The sequence below is a fragment of the Pseudophryne corroboree genome, chromosome 6 (assembly GCF_028390025.1).
Source record: "Pseudophryne corroboree isolate aPseCor3 chromosome 6, aPseCor3.hap2, whole genome shotgun sequence".
Taxonomy (NCBI): Eukaryota; Metazoa; Chordata; class Amphibia; order Anura; family Myobatrachidae; genus Pseudophryne; species Pseudophryne corroboree.
Genome location: NC_086449.1, coordinates 659594585 through 659616014, shown reverse-complemented (window position 1 = coordinate 659616014; position 21430 = coordinate 659594585). Strand labels below are relative to the sequence as shown.

At 44.3% G+C, this 21430-nt stretch overlaps 1 protein-coding gene across 3 annotated transcripts in view; it reads right to left on the bottom strand.

Annotated features, from left to right (window-relative positions):
- The window catches only part of WWC1 (WW and C2 domain containing 1), a 389991-nt gene that overhangs the window by 53259 nt on the left and 315302 nt on the right, over positions 1-21430 (bottom strand). For all 3 annotated transcript variants that reach the window (XM_063928228.1, XM_063928229.1, XM_063928230.1), the window contains 2 exons: positions 19829-19912; positions 18737-18929 (listed from right to left, as the gene is read on the bottom strand). In XM_063928228.1, the coding sequence (XP_063784298.1) occupies positions 18737-18929; positions 19829-19912 (277 nt within the window). The remainder of the gene's footprint in view (positions 1-18736; positions 18930-19828; positions 19913-21430) is intronic.

Below are 21430 nucleotides of genomic sequence, written 5' to 3'. Positions count from 1 at the left end.
ATTAACAAACTAATCAGAACCTTCATATGGAAGGGAGGCCGGGCACGTATTGCTCTGCGTAAACTTGCTCAACCTAAGTCTAATGAAGGTATTAATTTTCCAGATATAGTGGTTTATAACCACGCTGCACTTCTGAGACATCTGAGAGATTAGCTACAAAATAGTTCTGTATATACGAACACATCCCTCGAACAAAATTTCTTAGCACAAATGGATCTGACATGTTTTCTTCACCAACATGACTGGGAAATATCGGATCATATTAAATCTAACCCACTTCTGTGGTCTACTAGAAAAATGTGGCACATACTGCGCCACAATGCAAAATTGAACCAATACTACTACCTGCACTTGCCCTTAATTAAAAATCCAGAATTCTTGGATGGCATGGCTGCCCACCCCTTCCTGATGTGGAGGGAGGCTGGTATAACTTCAATTAGGTCACTGGTATCCGTGGAGGAACACCGCTTGCTTACCTTCTCAGAGATTTCGGCATGGCATGCAGTGGTCGTCACGTCCCCCCTTCCGCAGTTTTACGTTAGGCATATTCTCACACACTTTGCGGAGGGGGATTGGACTAACCCACTGGACAGCCTATTACTGCACCCGGTGCCGAGACACAAGGCCATATCTATACAATATACCTTCTTGAGGACGATACTAGACCATGCCACTGTGACCGCTGGCATGGCCAGGTGGTTGGCTCACTTCCCCGGACTGACCATACCAACGATGGAAAAAGCTTTACTATACTCTCGAAAGGTCCTCCCAGCAAGTATGTACACGGAATTGTTTCTTAATGTGTACCATAATACCTATTTGTCCCCGTTACGACGCTACCATATGGGAACGTCGGAAATACATTCTTGCACAAGATGCCACCAAAGTGAGGCTGACACATACCATTGTTTGTGGGCATGCCCAATTATACAGTACTTTTGGCTTCTCATTAAGAGATATGCGGAGGCTAATTTAATAACTTATGTGCCCTTCACCCCCGAATGGGCTATCTTGGGTATTATTGATCCCACTCTCCGCATGCCAGCGGAATGTAAAAAGCTACTGATAGCCCTTAGTGCGGCCGGGAAAAAAACAATTCTACAAGGATGGATAGACAGCGGGCCACCATGGATGCCACTATTTTTGAGTAAACTACATCATATATTCAGGATGGACTGGGTGGAGGCTATTGTTGATAGAGGTAAGCAGGTAGACAGGTTTTTCACTCTCTGGGAATCTTATATATCCACCCTACCCCTTAATACACGGCTAAAAATTCATAATAGCCTCAAGAACACTACATGGTACCTAACTAGGCTGGCGGCACAGGACCAGCCTATATCTTTGGTTTAGGGATGGAAATCTTTGACGGCTCCCCTCACAGACACGTTTGTGATGTATAACGCCATTCATGTACCGATGACTCCATCGACTATCATGCAAAGCTCACTATCGATTGACATATGTGAATGCACTGTACGACTTTTGGTTACAATTCTTGTACGCTTAGGCAAATAGATTTCTATGTGTATCTGTAATTTGTAATACAACACCAACGATGTCTCAATAAAAAAGTTCATAAAAAAAAAAAAAAAAAAGAATCAGCAAGTTGTCCAGACACGGCAGGATCCTGACTCCCTGGCGATGGAGATGGGACGTCATTACGGCCATGACCTTGGTGAAGATCCAAGGAGCCGTAGCCAGTCCAAATGGCAGAGCCTGGAACTGATAGTGGAGGTTGCCAATGTCATGCAGCAGGCTTGTCTTGTGTAGAAGCAGGCTTACGGGCCGCCCAGGAAAGCTTTGCCTTGGGCTTAGTGGTTTTGGGAGCACTAGATTGTGTTCGGTATGCCTGGCCTTTTGCTTTCCTTTGAGTCCGAAAGGAACGAAAAGTGGTACCTTTAGCCTTCTGTGCAGGAGGATTAGTATTTGGGAGAAAGGCAGTCTTAACAACCGCCAACTCAGACACAATTTTATTTAGGTCATCCCCAAACAAAATGTCACCCTTAAAGAGGAGTACCTCCAAGATCTTTTTGGAGTATAGGTACACCTTCCATGACCTCAATCACAGAATATGGCGAGCCAGGACAGATGTAGTCGACGCCTTGGCTGCCAACACACCCGCTTCAGAGGGTGCCTCCTGAATGTAATAGGCGGCGGTGGTGATAATGCGAGACAGGTATTGGCTGGCATTGTCAGATATATCCTCGGGCAGCTCTTCTTCTAATGCCTGAACCCATGCTTCAATTGCATTTTCAGCCCAAGAGGCCGCAATAGTGGGTCTATGTACAGCACCTGTAAGGGAGTAAATAGATTTCAGGCGTCCCTCCACACGCTTATCTGTCGGTTCCTTCAGTGAAGTGACAGTGGTGACAGGCAGAGTGGACAACACCACTAGGCGGGTGATACGAGACTCCACAGGCGGTGAAATTTCCCACTTGTTACATAACTCTGCAGGGAGAGGATAGCGAGCCAAGGCCCGTTTAGACAGAGGGAATTTCTTCCCTGGATTAGACCAGGGCTACTGCCTGATGTCCACCAAATGGTCAGAATGGGGTAATAGATTTTGAAACACCTTCAGCTGTTTAAACATATCAGTTTTCTTAGCAACAGTAGTGGAATCCTCATCATCAGTGATTTGTAGGACTTGCTTAATAGCAACCACAAAGGCAGGGATATCAATTTGCAATGGAGAAACCTCGTCAGAAACACCTGATTCAGTGTCTGACACGAAGTAGAATGTAAAGACATTAAAGGATTTGTCACTTGTGTGTATGATGCAGAGTGGTGGGTAGCATGTGTTCTTGACGTAGATGAAAAGTACGAATTAGTAATGGTCAGCTTTCTGCATCCACAAGGACCATCCCCATCATACAAATACCCAGGGAAACCCGACATTCTTCTAGTTCATCGTTGTGATATACTAACAGTAGACCCAATGACTACAACAGGACGTGTGTACACCATTACAGAAAGAGAAACTCTGTCTGCAACTTCAAAACTAAACTCATGGAAAGCATGAACAAAACCTGGTCGGTTATATATTTTAAGGTTATATTGCTGTTTTTCAAAACTTTATAATACACTGTCTGCAAGTGAGAATTTTGTATAATTTAGCTGCCTGCTTGTCAGTAAATTATTATTATCGCATTATCCCATGGGAGTCCCAAAGTGAAATTTGGTACATGTTTAAATGACATATGGGAGAACTCATTAAAAAAATAAAAAAAATGAAAAAATCCCAATTTAAAAAAAATTTGAGGTGAAAGGCCATGGTCAAAGGTTATTAAACTTTTTTTAGTACTACCTTACTAAATTAATTAATTTAAGTGAAAAGATCTAGTCATAAGCTTCAAAATTACACTCATTTCATCTCTCGGTCTTAATTAGAACTCGAGTTACAGGCCCCCACGGCAGTAAATTTGCATATTTTGGTCATTTTTAAAATGGCTCCACCTGCAAAAATATCCAACCTATGATAATAATAATAATAATAATAATAATAATAATAATAATAATAATTTTATTTATATAGCGCTCTTTCTCCAAACAGGACTCAAGGCGCTTTACATCAAAACAAGCATAATACAGAAGATTAATACAGCAATACACAGGCATAAAAATGAAAATCTAAAATGCATAGAGTAATCATAATGCAGGATTGGTGTAGGCATTTTGGGTAATAACTTCCATGGGCTGTGTATTCCACCCTCACAGGGTACCAGGTGCGGCAGCCATCTTCGGCACACAGCGTAGGATTACCTTAGGTGGAATAGTCCATCCCTAGAAGAGGTGACACAAAATGGGGGTGATTGCAGCATCCTAACATTCAGAGTAGGGTACAAACAAAACTATCAGGTCCATGTATTTCCAACCCATCCACAAGCGTACCAGATGAGGCAGCCATATTGGGTGCGCTAGAGAGGTTACACTGGGAGAGAAGCCATACATGGGCCCAATGCATACATGGGAGAACGGGCACTTGTGTAGACCGGAGGTATATATCAGAATACTCATACAATATATCCTGTAATAGGTACACTTTTTCTTAACCAACGCTGTCTGTATAAAGACATGTAGAATACTCAAGTGTTTGTAAAGTCACAGCGCTGTCTGTATACAGGTGGCTTTACAAGGGAGACCTTGCCCTGCAGTCCCAGAGACTAGCTGCAACTATGCAAAGATGGCGCCCAGTGTCTCAGTCAGGGAGTGAGAGAGAGTGTGAGGCAGCTCCAGGGCAGGAAAATCTGCAGTAGATGTCGCCCTGGTCAGGAGAGAGGCTACAGGTCAAGCGCCAGCTCCCCTATGCTGAACTTCCACCCCAGGTTCTAGCGAGCCTTATTAAATGGGGCGTTAGTATACCCGCCCTCTGCTCTTTTGCCCTGGTGGTCTCGTGGGGTCCATGCTCAGTTGAAATGTCCACGCCAGCGCCGCGACCCGTCCCCCTAGGACACGGACGGAACACGATTTAATGGCGGGTCCTGCCTGGAGACCCTTTTACCTCTGACCGTGTGCCTAACGCCGGAGTGTCTCCGCTGCAAGCACCCGGGAACAGGTTGCGGGAGTATGCGATGCCGCTTTGTGATGGAGCTGCAGCACTGAAGTGTCACCATGACATACAGCGCTGACAGTCCAGTTTTGAAAAAATATTCTGTCACAAAAAGCTTTTTCAGGGCTGCCCAGTGCAGCCCACCTGTTAAGTGACCTGCTGCTGCAGACACCAACTGAAACTGAGCTCACAGTGCCTGGAGGCGGGGTTATAGAGGAGGCCCCAATGCTTTAGCCTGTTGGTGCCTCTGGATCAAGAGCCACTCTACACCCCAATGTTTTCCTGTGGAAACCAATGTAACCTGCTGCAGAAAGATAAAATTACAGATGCAGGTATTGTCAGTTAACGTAATATCTCTAGCCACATAACCGTGGACAAAAAGAATATGTTAAGCCCTGTATACGCGGGGAAAATGTGTGCTGAGCAATCTATCACGGACCGCTCAGCACACATCTCTCCCCCCCCGCTCAGCACTCTGCGCGATGTGTGCTGAGCAAGGGGGGACGGGGGGACGGGGGGGGGATGACGAACGAAGGGGAAGAGGGGCCGCTCACCAGATTTGGCTTGCATGCAGGCCAAATCTAGAGCAGGCGATATCGACATGCAAGACTGTGCATCGTTGTCACCGGCACCCTACACACAGAGGAATCGGTGCTTAATTTCTAAGCAATCTAATCAGATTGCTTAGAGTTTAAGCATGCATCTCTCCGTGTGTACCCCTCTTTACAGTATTTTAGTGTGATAGGACCAGTTTAGTATGTACATTGCAAATGTGTGGAGGACAGTAAACATGACACAAAGTGCAAACATTAATCTATGTAGCAGATTATACTTAAATGCATATATTCCTGTTACTTATCTATACAGCGCTGCTGGCTCTGTTAGGTCATACATACTTTCAAAGAAGTGTGCCTCCCCCTCTCCCCCGTGCTCCGTGTACCGCTACTCTGTACACGGAGACCGGCCTTGTGCGCCCTCCGGAAGTGCATCGGAGCAGACGATATGCCGCGTGGAGCGGCCTCCAAAGACCAGCATGGCTCAGCGCAGCGGAAGAGACATTAACACAGCGGCGCTGAAAGCGGCGGCGGGCAGCGGCGCGGCACAAATACACACACAGTAATCCCACACAGCGGGGCGGCAGCATGAGCTGACCGCCCCAAACAACATACCTGGACCCTGTGGTGAGGGCAATGACGGGGCTTCTCTGTAAGCACGGTCAGCCTTTTACTGCAGGTGACCTGCACGTGGAAGTGAGGGAGCTCTTTTTAGAGAGGTCCGACACCCACAGCTGCAACAGCAGCTTTCACTATCCCAAACCCTCGCCTTCTTGGAAGGGGGAAAGGGATGTTTTCAAAAAATAATCAAAGAAAAAATCAATAATTGTGGATCCACTTCCACAAGCCTAGTTGCTCTGTGAGCACCGAAAAAACACTGAGGTACTCTGGGATATGGAGGGGAGATATAGTCAAAGTTTAACTGTTCAGTGCCTAGTTCCAGTGGAACCGTCCATATCCCAAGAGTACTCCAGTGACCCCTAGTGGATGAAAAAGAAATCTTATTTTCTCTTACGTCCTAGAGGATGCTGGGGACTCCGTAAGGACCATGGGGTTTATACCAAAGCATCCAATCGGGCGGGAGAGTGCGTATGACTCTGCAGCACCGACTGAGCAAACGCTAGGTCCTCATCAGCCAGGGTATCAAACTTGTAGAATTTAGCAAAAGTGTTTGACCCCGACCAAGTCGCCGCTCGGCAAAGTTGTAAAGCCGAGACGCCTCGGGCAGCCGCCCAAGAAGAGCCCACCTTCCTAGTGGAATGGGCCTTAACCGAATTTGGTACCGGCAATCCAGCCGTAGAGTGAGCCTGCTGAATTGTATTACAGATCCAGCGAGCAATAGTCTGCTTTGAAGCAGGAGCGTCAATCTTATTGGCCGCATACAGGACAAACAGAGCCTCTGTTTTCCTAATTCTAGCCATCCTGGCTACATAAATCTTTAAAGCCCTGACTACGTCCAGGGATCTGGAATCCTCCAGGTCACCGGTAGCCACAGGCACCACAATAGGCTGATTCATATGGAACGACGAAACCACTTTAGGCAAAAATTGCGGACGTGTCCTCAATTCAGCTCGATCCACATGAAAAATCAAGTAGGGGCTCTTGTGTGAGAGAGCCGCCAATTCTGACACTCGCCTTGCTGATGCTAAGGCCAACAACATGACCACTTTCGAGGTAAGAATTTTCAACTCAACCTTGTTAAGCGGTTCAAACCAGTGTGATTTTAGGAACTGCAACACCACGTTCAGGTCCCATGGTGCCACTGGAGGCACAAAAGGGGGCTGGATGTGCAGCACTCCCTTTACAAACGTCTGGACTTCTGGAAGAGAAGCCAATTCCTTCTGAAAGAAAATCAAAAGGGCCGAAATCTGTACCTTAACCGGGCCCATATCCACTCCTGTCTGTAGGAAGTGGAGAAGGCGACCCAGATGAAAATCTTCCATGGGGGGAGTCTTGGTCTCACACCAAGACACATACTTTCGCCAGATACGGTGATAATGTTTTATCGTCACCTCCTTCCTAGCCTTTATTAAAGTAGGGATGACCTCTTCCGGAATCCCCTTTTTCGCTAGGATTCGGCGTTCAACTGCCATGCCGTCAAACTTTACCGCGGTAAGTCTTGAAATACACAGGGCCCCTGCTGCAACAGGTCTTCCCTCAGAGGAAGAGGCCAGGGGTCTCCTGTGAGCATCTCTTGTAGATCCGAGTACCAGGCCCTTCGAGGCCAGTCTGGGACAACGCGTATCGTCTGTACTCTTCTTTCGTCTTATGATCCTCAACACTTTAGTGATGAGAGGAAGAGGAAACACGTAGACCGATTCGAACACCCACGGTGTTACCAGTGCGTCTACTGCTACTGCCTGAGGGTCCCGAGACCTTGCGCAATACCTCCGAAGTTTTTTGTTGAGGCGTGACGCCATCATGTCCATTTGAGGAGTTCCCCAAAGACGTGTTACGTCTGCAAAGACTTCTTGATGAAGTCCCCACTCTCCTGGATGGAGATCGTGTCTGCTGAGGAAGTCTGCTTTCCAGTTGTCCACTCCCGGAATGAAGACAGCCGACAGAGCGCTTACATGATTTTCCGCCCAGCGAAGTATCCTTGTGGCTTCCGCCATCGCTTCTTGTCCCGCCTTGGCGGTTCACATGAGCCACTGCTGTGACATTGTCTGATTGAATCAGAACCGGTAGGTTTCGAAGAAAACTCTCCGCTTGTCGAAGGCCGTTGTAAATGGCCCTGAGTTCCAACACATTGATGTGTAGACAGGACTCCTGGTCTGACCAAAGACCCTGAAAAGTCTTTCCCTGTTTGACCGCTCCCCATCCTCGGAGGCTCGCGTCCGTGGTAACCAGGATCCAGTCCTGAATCCCGAACCGGCGACCCTCCAGCAGGTGAGCACTTTGCAACCACCACAGGAGGGACACTCTGGTCCCTGGGGACAGAGTTATTTTCCAAAGTAAGTGCAGATGGGACCCGGACCACTTGTCCAGAAGGTCCCATTGAAAAGTCCTTGCATGGAACCTTCCGAAGGGAATGGCCTCGTAGGCCGCCACCATTTTCCCCAGAACTCGAGTGCATTGGTGAACTGACACCCTTTTCGGTTTTAGCAGGTCTCTGACCATGTTCTGGATGTCTTGGGCTTTCTCTATTGGGAGAAAGACCTTCATTTGTTCCGTATCCAGTATCATACCTAGGAACGGTAGTCGAGTTGTCGGAATCAACTGTGACTTCGGTAGATTTAGAATCCAACCGTGTTGCTGGAGCACTCTCAGAGAGAGCGCCACACTGCTCAGCAATTTCTCCCTTGATCTCGCTTTCATCAGGAGATCGTCCAAGTATGGGATAATTGTGACTCCATGCTTGCGCAGGACCACCATCATTTCCGCCATTATCTTGGTGAAAATCCTCGGGGCCGTGGAAAGTCCAAACGGCAACGTCTGAAATTGGTAATGACAATCCTGTACAGCGAATCTCAGGTATTCCTGATGGGGGGCATATATGGGGACATGAAGGTACGCATCCTTTATGTCCAGAGACACCATAAACTCCCCCTCCTCCATGTTGGCTATTATTGCTCTGAGAGATTCCATTTTGAATTTGAATCTTTTTATGTACAGGTTTAGGGATTTCAGATTTAAAATCGGTCTGACCGTACCGTCCGGTTTCGAGACCACAAATAGGGTTGAATAGTAACCTCTTCCCTGCTGGTGCAGGGGAACCTTGATTATCACACAGCGTTTGAATTGCAGCTAACACTACATCCCTTTCCGATGTGGAAGCTGGTAGGGCCGACTTGAAAAATCGGCTCGGGGGCACATCCTCGAATTCCAATTTGTAACCCTGGGAAACTATTTCCAACACCCAGGGATTCAGGTCCGAACTGACCCAGGCCTGACTAAAAAGTCGTAGACGTGCCCCCACCGGTGCGGACTCCCTCAGGGGAGTCCCAGCATCATGCTGTGGTTTTTGGAGCAGCCGGGGACGACTTTTGTTCCTGGGCACCTGCCAAAGCAGGTGCTCTCTTGCCTCTGCCCTTACCTCTGGCGAGGAAAGAAAATCCCCGACCTCTTTTGGACTTGTGCGACCGAAAGGACTGCATCTGATAGGGTGTTACTTTCTTTTGCTGTTGGGGAATATATGGTAAAAAATTTGATTTACCTGCTGTAGCTGTGGAAACCAGGTCCGTCAGCCCATCCCCAAACAATACATCACCCTTATAGGGTAGTACTTCCATAAGTTTTTGGAATCCGCATCACCCGTCCATTGGCGAGTCCATAAAGATCTTCTCGCTGAGATAGACATGGCATTGGCCCTAGAAGCTAGCAATCCAATGTCCCTTTGAGCATCCCTCATAAATAAGACTGCGTCTTTTATATGGGCTAGAGTTAGGAATATAGTATCCTTATCCATAGTATCAAATTGATCTGTCAGCTCATCTGTCCAAGCTGCAATTGCGCTACACACCCATGCCGACGCAATCGTCGGTCTTAACACAGCACCTGTATGAGAATAAATACCCTTTAATGTAGTTTCTTGCCTGCGATCTGCAGGGTCCTTAAGGGCCGCTGTGTCAGGAGACGGTAGCGCCACTTTCTTGGACAAGCGCGTCAGGGCCTTGTCCACAGTGGGGGGTGATTCCCAAATCTCCATGTCCTGCTTAGGGAAAGGGTATGCCATAAAAATTATTTTGGGGATCTGCGGTCTCTTATCCGGAGTCTCCCAAGCTTTTCCAAAGAACTCATTTAATTCATGAGATGTGGGAAAATTAATAATCTGTTTCTTTTCCTTAAACATGTGTACCCTTGTGTCGGGGACCGATGGTTCATCCACAATATGCAACACATCCCTTATTGCCACAATCATGCACTGAATGGTTTTAGTCACCCTAGGGTGCAATTTTACTTCGTCATAGTCGACACTGGAATCAGAATCCGTGTCGGTAGTAGTGTCTTGTGTTAAGGGACGCTCTTGAGACCCCGACGGGCCCTGTGAGTCGGTCCAATCTGAGGATTGACCGCCTGATGTCCCCCCTAAAGCAGCCTTATCAATCATTTTATGTAAAGATGCCACACTTGCATGCAACGTATGCCACATGTCCATCCAATCTGGAGTCGGCACAACCGACGGGGACACACCACTCATTTGCTCCACCTCCTCCTTGGAGAAGCCTTCCGCCTCAGACATGTCGACACACATATACCGACACCCCACACACACAGGGATTAACCTATAAGGGGACAAAACCCCAACCAGGTCCTAAGGAGAGACAGAGAAAGAGTATGCCAGCACACATCAGCGCTTAACAACACTGGAAGAAAATATATATATCCAGATAGCGCTTTTTTATATATATTATGTCAATTCCCACTCACTGCGTCGCCAAAGTGCCCCCCTCCTCTTTTTTCCAGCCTGTGTTCAGCAGGGGAGAGACCAGGGAGCCAGCATTTTCTTTCTCAAGCAGCTTCTGTGGAGAAAATGGCGCTGGTTAGTGCGGAGGATCAAGCCCCGCCCACCCGACGGCAGGCTTCGGTCCCAGTGATTTTTCAATAAAATGGCGGGGGATCAGCAATTTACTGCCTCCGCAGTCTAATGCCACTGTTTTGTGCCAAAATGTGAGGTTTATTGCTGCCCCCCTGCGCCCTGCACCCTTCAGTGCTGCTCTGTGTGTGTGTGACTGGGAGCAATGGCGCGCAGCTTACCGCTGCGCGCCTTACCTCATGAAGATCTGATGTCTTCTGCCGCCTAAGATGTCTTCTGTCTTCTCTATCCGCTTCTACCTTCGGCATCTGTGAGGAGGACGGCGGCGCGGCTCCGGGACGAACCCCAGGTGAGACCTGTGTTCCGACTCCCTCTGGAGCTAATGGTGTCCAGTAGCCTTAGAAGCAGTGCCCAACTTGACAAGCCAGCTCTGCTTCTCTCTCCTCGGTACCACGATGCAGGGAGCCTGTTGCCAACAGGACTCCCTGAAAATAAAAAACCTAACAAAATTCTTTTTCCACAGAAAACTCTGGAGAGCACTCTGCAGTGCACCCATTCTCCTCTGGGCACAAGATCTAACTGAGGTCTGGAGGAGGGGCATAGAGGGAGGAGCCAGTGCACACCCATAGTCAAAGTTCTTTTTAGGTGCCCTATCTCCTGCGGAGCCCATCTATACCCCATGGTCCTTACGGAGTCCCCAGCATCCTCTAGGACGTAAGAGAAAAAGTTGTATTTTCACGGTGTGCGTGTCCTGTTTTTATTTGGGTATTTTTTCTGCAGAAGAACTACAGGTACCAGCGGGCCCGTTTCCCCCCCGCATGCTGGTACTTGTGGTTCTCCAAGTACCAGCTTGCGGAGGAGGCTTGCTGGGACTTGTAGTTCTTCTGCAAAAAAACAACATTCTTTCATTTTCAACAAGGCTATCAGCCCCCCATCCGCAGCCCTTGGATTGGGGGGGGGCAGCCTCGGGCTTCACCCCTGGCCCTTGGGTGGCTGGGCGGGGGGGGGGGGACCCCTTGACTGAAGGGGTCCCCACTTCTCCAGGGTACCACGGCCAGGGGTGCCTAGTTGGGTAGTTAATGCCACGGCCGCAGGGAGCGGTATAAAAGTGTCCCCCGGCTGTGGCATTATCTGTCCAGCTAGTGGAGCCCGGTGCTGGTACAAAAAATACGGGGGACCCCTACTCTTTTTGTCCCCAGTATTTTTTGCACCAGGACCAGGCGCAGAGCCCGGTGCTGGTTGTTAAAATACGGGGGATCCCCTGTCATTTTTCCCCCCGTATTTTTGCAACCAGGACCGGCTCAAAGAGCCCGAGGCTGGTTATGCTTAGGAGGGGGGACCCCACACAATGTTTTTCGGGGTTTTTTACCGTTTTTTGTACCATCTGAAAAGTCGTTTCAAAATTCGTCAATTGGTCCGTTTTTCGACAGCGGGACTGTCGAATTTGTTTTTTATTGAATATGTCGAATTCCGGCACCCGCCGGACGGAATTCGACGATCGAATTGTGTCGAATTTAAAAACGGGCGAAAAATTGACGCAATTCGCCCGGAATTGCATATACCCCCATGTGTTGCCTTAGGGAACTTTGAAATGTAAAAAATAACTCCACCACAAATTTTTTTAAAGGAAAATATGACCTAAATACAAACTTATTTTAAGCTAAATCAAATACTTTTATTTAGTGAACATTCTGTACTGAAATATGCAGTTGAACTTGATAATGCTGATTATCTTTACAGGAATGAAAGCTATACCTTAAACACACCTTAAATACACTTTAAACCTTTAGCCGCTGCAACCGATATACTTAATTCACACTACGCACCTTTTACGCTATTAGCGTAAAGGGTTCCGTAGTGTACGGACTTTGCGTACACACGCCGCGCTGACGGTACAAAGTACTCACAGCGCATACACACCCAGAGATACACTTTAAACCTTCTACAGCAATGCTATGCAATAATAGTACACTTTAAACCTTAGCAGCAATGCTATGCAATAATAGTACACTTTAAACCTTAGCAGGGCAATGAGGACACAACACCAATTGTGATTTTACCGCTGGGTTCCGACACCACAGTGGATTATTTCTGAAAGGGGGTTTACAATACAAATTATACACTACAATACAAAACAATATAACAGAATAATGGCTACAGTCAATGTACAGTACAGGAGAGGTCATAGGTTGATAGGAAAAGGTAGGCGATGTCTTTCTCAACTGCTCTTGTGGGTGGTCTCCTCTGGATTCCCGCCGCATACATAATATACAGTAAATACAGTTTATATCTATATTCTGCTTCTGCACATAACTATCCGTAGGAACATGCGATCTTCCGCAGACCAACACCGGAATGTTACCCTCAAAATATCCTACAGCTGGATACCAAATACCACCTTATAAACCTTAGTCTGTCCCCTTTTATCCTGTAAAGGTGAATCCCTTTGTTCTGCAACCATTTAAACAGCTATAACTTTCTGATGTGGTGCAAGGAGACTATGTGTACATTGTGCACTATTTGGATTAAATATGTAATGTGTTCTGATGGCCCTCCATGCGTACACAAACTCTGCCGTAAATACCCATACCGCGGGAGCGACCATACGCAAAGTGCGTACATGTGCACGCACTGCAGAACAAGTGCCCGCGCAGTGGGCATGTGTGGGCAGTTTGTACGTGATGTGTGTTCTGTAATATTTTTCGACTTTGACAAACTTCAAAGCATTTTCTTTTCATCAGACATTAAAAAAACAAAACTTAAAAAAAAACCCACATTATATTCTTCTAATTTTTTTGGTCCCGTTGTCTTGCTGATTACATGCAGGGGTCATCCAAGAACTTTCCCAGGCATGTTGTCATGCATTTCAGCCTTTTACGGATATTCACTACAAATATTTATATATTAATACTATAACACTATTCACACTGTCCCAGTAGACCTTAAAATATATATTTCCTACCACAAACATTAGGATACATTTTTTGTTGGGACCCAATTAAGCTACGAATACTTTTTGGAAATGTGGGAGGAAACTACAATACCTGAAGGAAACCCAAGCAAGCTCAGGGAGAGTTTACAAACTCGACATATCTGGGACTGTGGTGGGAACTGAACTCAAAACCTCAGTGTTGTGAGGAAGTAACGCTAACCTTTACACTAACCATTCTGAGTAAAATTGTGAGGTCAATAGAATGAGGTCACCTTAAAAAACAACTTCACTACAGATGTAGCCATAGGGTCATTCCATGTCAGTTCACCCAGGCATGACACCCACTGACTCACATTTTCATGAAACTTTGTACACTTGGTACTACCACAGAGCTACTAAACCATGTCAATTGTTTCTTCTCTAGGCCTCACAGTTTTTGAGATATAGGGGGTCAAAGTTTAGAAAAATTGCTGGGAAATGCCACTCCTGATGCTCCATTTGTTTGTGAGGTGTATCTGGAAAAAATGCACATCTCAGTGCCTAATCCACGTATCACTTTGAAATTTTGTCAATCAAAATATGCAGATTCCAGAAAAAAATGTTTTAGCAATCTTGCCCGACTCCGAGAGTTCATTATACATTCCTTTACTTAATACTTAATTTTTTTTTGGTGCAAAAAAACAAAAAACAAAAAAAAAGTGGGTCAAATAGCATTATCATTGTAAGGCAGATTATATGTAATTATAATTCTCACTTTAAAAATGAAAATTACTATTAAGTATAATTTTCCCGCCAGGAGAGTATTTTAATTTGTATATTTTTTATGTATATGTGCAGATTTCAAATTACACTTTGGGGAGTATTCAATAAGCTGCGATAACCCGTTTTTGACGAAAAACTGATTTTAGTGCAAATAGCGAAAGACCCCAATTAGCCGCAATAATTTATTGTCGATAATTTAAACCACAAATTTCCCTTCACCTACTCTTAGCAGGTGGAAAGTTAGGGAAAACCTCTACTTAAAAAGGTAAAAATGTTAAGATTTGGTTCAGAACCCCCTGGGATTCCCCCTCCCTTACAGTAGGCAAAATATTTTTAGCTGGGCAATAATGACATGTCATTTTAGGGGTGAAAAAGTGCAAGGTGGCAGAATTCGAAGTTCAAAAGTATGAGGCGGGTATACTGGAAAAATGTGTTTAGGCTTGCAGGTGGGAGTAGTCAGTCTTTTCCACTTTTTTTTTTTTTTTTAAAGTCTCCTAAATTGACCCAAATACATACTTATACCCATTTTATGTACCCCTAATTTAATGAGCACTTATTATGCTGGAAAAAAAGCTTTTATAATTTTTTTCCGTTCTTTCAAAATGCATATAACAGCCATTAGACTTAATTTAAGTATCCAAAATCTATTTAATATGACCTAATACACTTCATACTGTTACCCAATGTTACTTTGGCATATTTTGGGGGTACAGGCTGATTTCCCCATTTTTAACTACACTTTTCACTGCAAGAATTTTCACGCAAATCCGGTTTTTGAGATTTTTGAATGTGCACCTATTCATTTACAAAATCGTGAAACAGAATTTGCGCAAAAATTCTAACCACATAAATGGGGAAATCAGCCTGTATCCCAAAAAAATGCAAAATTAACACATGATAACAGTATAGAAGTGTATTAAAGGTCATATTCAATAGATTTGGGGTATTAAATGGAGTCAAATGGCTATTTGCATAAAAAAAAAAAAAAAATACAAAAACTATTTTTTTCAGCAAAATAAGTGCTCTTATTATTAGGGGTACATAAAAATGGGTATGAGTATAAAATTGGGTCATTTTAGGAGACTTTAAAAAAAAGAGTGGAAAAAAAGACTGACTACTCCCACCTGCAAGCCTAAAAACATTTGTCCTACTCATAAAGCACCCCAATATACCTGTTCCATATCTTGAACCCCAAATTCCGTCACTTTGCACTTTTTCACCCCCAAAAATATACTAATGGGCAGTTAAAAATAGTGCCTACTTAGTCATTAGAGACGGGGGAGGGGGTTGTGTCCCAGGTCCTCTGAGCCAAATCCCAACATTTTTACCTTAAAATAGAGATTTTCCCCAACTTTGCACCTGCTAAGAATAGGTGAAGTGAAATCCATGGTTAAATTATCAATAATAAATGATTGCGGCTAATCTTTCACGATTTGCCGTAAAATCACAGTTTTCGTGCAAAAAACGGGTTATCATAGCTAATTGAATACTCCCTGATGTGTAATTATAAATCTGCACATATACATAGAACTATACAAATGAAAATACTCTCCCGGCAGGCAAAATTATACTTTATAGAAATTTTCATTTTTAAAGTAAGAATTATAATTAAACATTAAAATACTCATACAAGCAATCAAAATCCCATTATTTTTCTTTCATAGCCTTTTAAAGTACAGTGCATCTGGAAAGTATTCACAGCGCTTCCCTTTTTCCACATTTTGTTATGTTACAACTTTATTCCAAAATGGAATAAATTCATTTTTTCCCTCAAAATTCTACACACAATACCCCATAATGACAACGTGAAAAAAGTTTTTGGGAGATTTTTGCAAATGTATTCAAAATAAAAAACTAAGAAATCACATATACATAAGTATTCACAGCCTTTGCTCAATACTCTGTTGATGCACCTTTGGCAACAAATACAGCCTTAAGACTTTTTGAATATGATGCCACAAGCTTGGCACACCTATCTTTGGGCAGTTTCACCCATTCCTCTTTGCAGCACCTCTCAAGCTCCATCAGGTTGGATGGGAAGCGTCGGTGCACAGCCATTTTCAGACCTCTCCAGAGATGTTTAATCGGATTCAAGTCTGGGCTCTGGCTGGGCCACTCAAGGACATTCACAGAGTGCCCTGAACCCACTCCTTTGCTATCTTGGCTGTGTGCTTAGGGTCATTGTCCTGCTAATAGATGAACTGTCACCCCAGTCTGAGGTCCAGAGCGCTCTGGAGCAGGATTTAATCCAGGACGTCTCTGTACATTACTGCATTCATCTTTCCCTCTATCCTGACTAGGCTCCCAGTCCCTGCCACTGAAAAACATCCCCACAGCATGATAATGCTGCCACCACCATGTTTCACTGTAGGGATGGTATTGGCCTGGTGATGAGCGGTGCCTGGTTTCCTCCAATCTTTGTCTCATCAGACCAGAGAATTTTGTTTCTCATGGTCTGAGAGTCCTTCAGGTACATTTTGGCAAACTCCATGTGGGCTGCCATGTGCTTTTTACTAAGGAGTGGCTTCCGTCTGGCCACTGTACCATACAGGCCTGATTGGTGGATTGCTGCAGAGATGGTTGTCCTTCTGGAAGGTTCTTCTCTCTCCACAGAGGAATGTTGTAGCTCTGACACAGTGACCATCGGGTTCATGGTCACCTCCCTGACTAGGGCCCTTCTCCCCCAATCGCTCAATTTAGACGGCCAGACAGCTCTAGGAAGAGTCCTGGTGGTTTCCGAACTTCTTCCATTTACGGATGATGGATGCCACTGTGCACACTGGGACCTTCAAAGAAGAAGATATTTTCCTGTACCCTTCCCCAGATTTGTGCCTCGAGACAATCCTGTCTCGGAGGTCTACAGACAATTCCTTTGTCTTCATGCTTGGTTTGTGCTCAGACATGCACTGTCAACTGTGGGACCTTATACAGACAGGTGTGTGCCTTTCCAAATCATGTCCAATCAACTGAATTTACCACAGGTGGACTCCACTTAAGCTGTAGGAAACAGGATGCACCTGAGCTCAATTTTGAGCTTCATGGCAAAGGCTGTGAATACTTACAGTATGTACAGGTGATTTCTTAGTTTTTTTATTTTTAATAAATTTGCACACACAAAAAAAATCACAAAAAAATAATTTTTCGCAATGTCATTATGGGGTATTGTGTGTAGAATTTTGAGGGGGAAAAAATGAATTTATTCCATTGTGGAATAAGGCTGTAACATAACAAAATGTGGAAAAAGTGTAGCACTGTGAATACTTTCTAGATGCACTGTATACTTTATGGTTCAATTTAAACAACAACAAAAAAAAGGACATAACTCATCTGCCTTAGGTTGATAATGCTATTTGAACCCACTTTCTTTTTTTTGCACCAATAAAGTTATTAAGTATGAAGTAAAGGAAAGTATAATGAACTCTCGGGAGTCAGACAAGATTGCTAAAACATTTTTTTCTGGAATCTGGAACTTTGATTGACAAAGGGTCAAAATGTCAAAGTGATATGTGGCTTAGGCACTGATACAGTATGTGAATTTTTTCCAGATACACCTCACAAAAAACAGAGCATCAGGAGTGGCATCTCCCAGCAATTTTTCAAAAAATTTAACCCCCTATATCTCCAAAACTGTGAGGCCTAGAGAAGAAAAAATTTACATGGTTTAGTAGCTCTGTGGTAGTATCAAGTATACAATGTTTCATGAAAGTCTTAGTCGGTGGGTGTCATGCCTGGGTGAACGGACATGGAATGACCCCATACTCATCTTACTGCGATGCAGCAAGTTGCATGGTTTGCCAGTCTGCGACTATTCCTTTAGGAATTAATGGAGCGATCGCTGGCTGCGAATGGACGTGGCTCGGCATGCCATGCAGCAAGCAGTGTTGCAGCATGCCTCATAGAGGCAAAGACTAGCATGGCTACATCTGTATCTCTCCCAACTTCCCAATAACAATGTGAACTTGGTTAAGCAATAATCTAAGACAACGGATACACAGACCACTTATTGGTTAATGCTACAATTTGTGTACTTCATCTGGTCAACAAGAATATAGACAAAACTATATTACAATAGGATGTATAATTGTAATCTAATTGCAATATACAGTTGTATAATTATACGATGTATAATGTGTACAAGTCTTAAGGGGGTTACTCACGGAGCGATCGCTGCTTAAAATCTAAGCAATCTGACTAGATTGCTTAGATGTTAAGCCTGATCGCTCTGTGTGTACCCCCTACAGCGATAGCAATGTGCAGCCCCGCGCATCGCTATCGCTGGTGCTAGATTGGCCTGCCATGCAGGCCAATCTAGCGGGTCGCTCATTTCACCCGCTGGGTGAAATGAGCGGCCCCCCGTCTCCCCCCGCACGCTCAGCACACATCCCTCCCGCATCGGCCAGTGAGCACTGGCCTTTACAGTATAAAATGATGACTCATGGCATATAGAAATGAATGTCGATTACCAGGCATTCTTCTCTGTGTTTGCTTTGGAGCATGCACACATCCACTCTCAAGGTTTTTTGCCGTAAAGTTGCATGGGATACTGGCACCAAGAACACTTCACTGTACACCAGGCTGTCTGCTACATCCACAGGTCTTGTCCGAAACAAACAACTTGTGCTTTCCGAGCATGGAAGAACAGCAACCCGGACGTATCTGGAACAAATATGCACTTCTCAGTATCATCAGGTATGAAGCTTTGTAGATTATGTGTGTAGTAAACATAATTCATCACAGGATATATAATACAAATAACAGATGTATTATGGAAAAAGGATACAGTCTATAATAGTCATCTTGGTTGCAGCCGCAGGAGGCCTGCTGACATCTTTTTAATTACGGCGGCTGCGTGTGATGTCACGCAGCCACACTGATCATGCCCCCGTTTCTTAGCCATGCACCCGCAACGCTCCATCTTGGAAACGGATCGTCCCCCCCCTGCACGAACGCCTCTGCCTGATTCACCAGCAGAGGCATTTGCATTTTCTGAGGGCGCCAGCAGAAAATGTGGGTACATGAGCAGGACGGTCCCTGTGCATGCACCCGCATCTTTTTAGTAATTTCTGTAGATGGATTGCGTAATGCGATCCAACCAGAATCAGGCCCAAAGTCAGCTTTCATAACTTTTCATAACTGGGACTTGAGGATGTCTTACTATGGAGGACACTTACACAGAAGCTGGCGTGTTTAAATGTCTGTTTTATCAGCTATCCAACATAAGTATCTAAAGAAATGTAAAAAAAATATATCTTTTGTTTCCAACCCTGCAATTCACTGACCCACATCAGTGACTTATTACAAACTTGTAGTGTTTTGCCATGGAAGGAATATCTCTGTGCATAAGATTAAGGAGACACTAATATATTTTATTATAAAAAAGGATAGGACTGAGTGTAAGACTGAAATATTCTGGCTCCCAGATCATCAGGGAGGATAAAGTGATGAGGAAATCTGTCATTTATTACATTATACACCAGCATTCATCTGTAAGTACAACTTTCAGATCTGTAAAATGTCTAATAAGTGAGATTTGACAGAATTGCTGTTACACTTACACTTTCTGGTTCTGTTGTAACAAAGCAGATGAGTTATTGAGCTGCACAATAAATATAGCAAACTGCCTGTTCTTGTCATCGTACCTAAGTATGCAGAGGAAAAACAGGTTACGCAAGCTAATAGACAAGGTAAACAAGGCAATCATAAACATAATCACTGTAATAGAACGGTGAGTGAAAGAAAGTGTAAATGCATAATCGGACGTCACTCTGCATATAAAATCCAGGCCTGGGACATGGATGAGACATGGCGGACACTGGCACTAAGATGTGACGTTACAGGGCAGCGCAGGTCTCCCAATTTAGTTCTAGAGTGTGTTAATATTCGCATAGCTTTCACTTCGTAGTGTTAATACAATAAGCTTAAAAACTAAAGAAAAGATTGTAGATGTGTCCTTTTATACTGTAGCTTCAGGCACGCCCCTCTTCATGCACCAGGTCCTGGATTACTCCACTTTTTACACTCAAAATGTGCTTCTTATTTTCATATGTAAAACAACTGGAAGAGACAAATCTGCATGGCTAGCGTATATATGCGCCATTTGTATATCTGTGTGTGACCGAGACTGAATATGTGTTACTAGGGCTTTAATGCAAGCTGCTGCAGATTTTCCTCACAGAGTTCCATTGTGCTTCATCTGAGACTTTGGGAAGGATGTAATGAAGTCCGAGGGATGCCGGCCAAACACAGACATATTTTTTTTTTATATAGGGGCAATCATGTACATGGCATGATTTAGCCTTGTACATGATTGCCCCTTTAAAAATAAGTCCCAGTTCGGCCAGCATCCTGCATGGCTGCCAAACTCAGACTTCATTACATCCTGGCCTTTGTATGATTGTAAAGCCAATTCCTGTGTGACACAGTCGGTGTCTCTAATACACTGTGAGCGGGCTTTTGCTGCATTTGTGATGCGACTAAGATACAAAATGTAAAGATAAATAGGACATGCTACTCCTCTCAGAACAGCTCAATTGTGTCAGGTGTCTTACGCTTATGGCGTAGACGCTCAGTGTATGAGGACACATCAATATTTAAAAAATGTGTGATCAGTCGAAAATCTTTACTACATTATCTAAATTTAAATAAATTATTATGTATAATGGTTATTCAAAATTGTGACACTGTGTAATCAGTCCTTTAGTGTTCTAAAATGTCAATTGATATAAATGGCATCTACTCTTTCTGTGGTCATGTAGAATAAAATCAATACGTCAATAAGTTCTCTTGTCTGTAGTCAATTTTCTTTAAAAATCTGCATATTTGTAAATGGATGTGCGTTTTGTGAGGAATGGTCAGTGTGCCTCAGCCAAGTTCAAGTCCCCCAGCCATTGCACTTTAACCATGGCCAACAGAAATTAAAATGGAAGATGGAGAAGGAAAGCATGGATAATGGAGATACAGACTGCAAAATTGATAAAATGACAATATTTTTTTTTCAATTTAAATTTGTCAGTAAAAGTTTCCTTTTCATACATTCCCACAATTTTAAAATAATCTGTTTTTATTTTCAACCATATTGGATGACACTACTAAGCACCCATATGTTGACAACCTACATAAAGAGACAACTGCAGTTAGTTATAACATTAGTTTTTTTA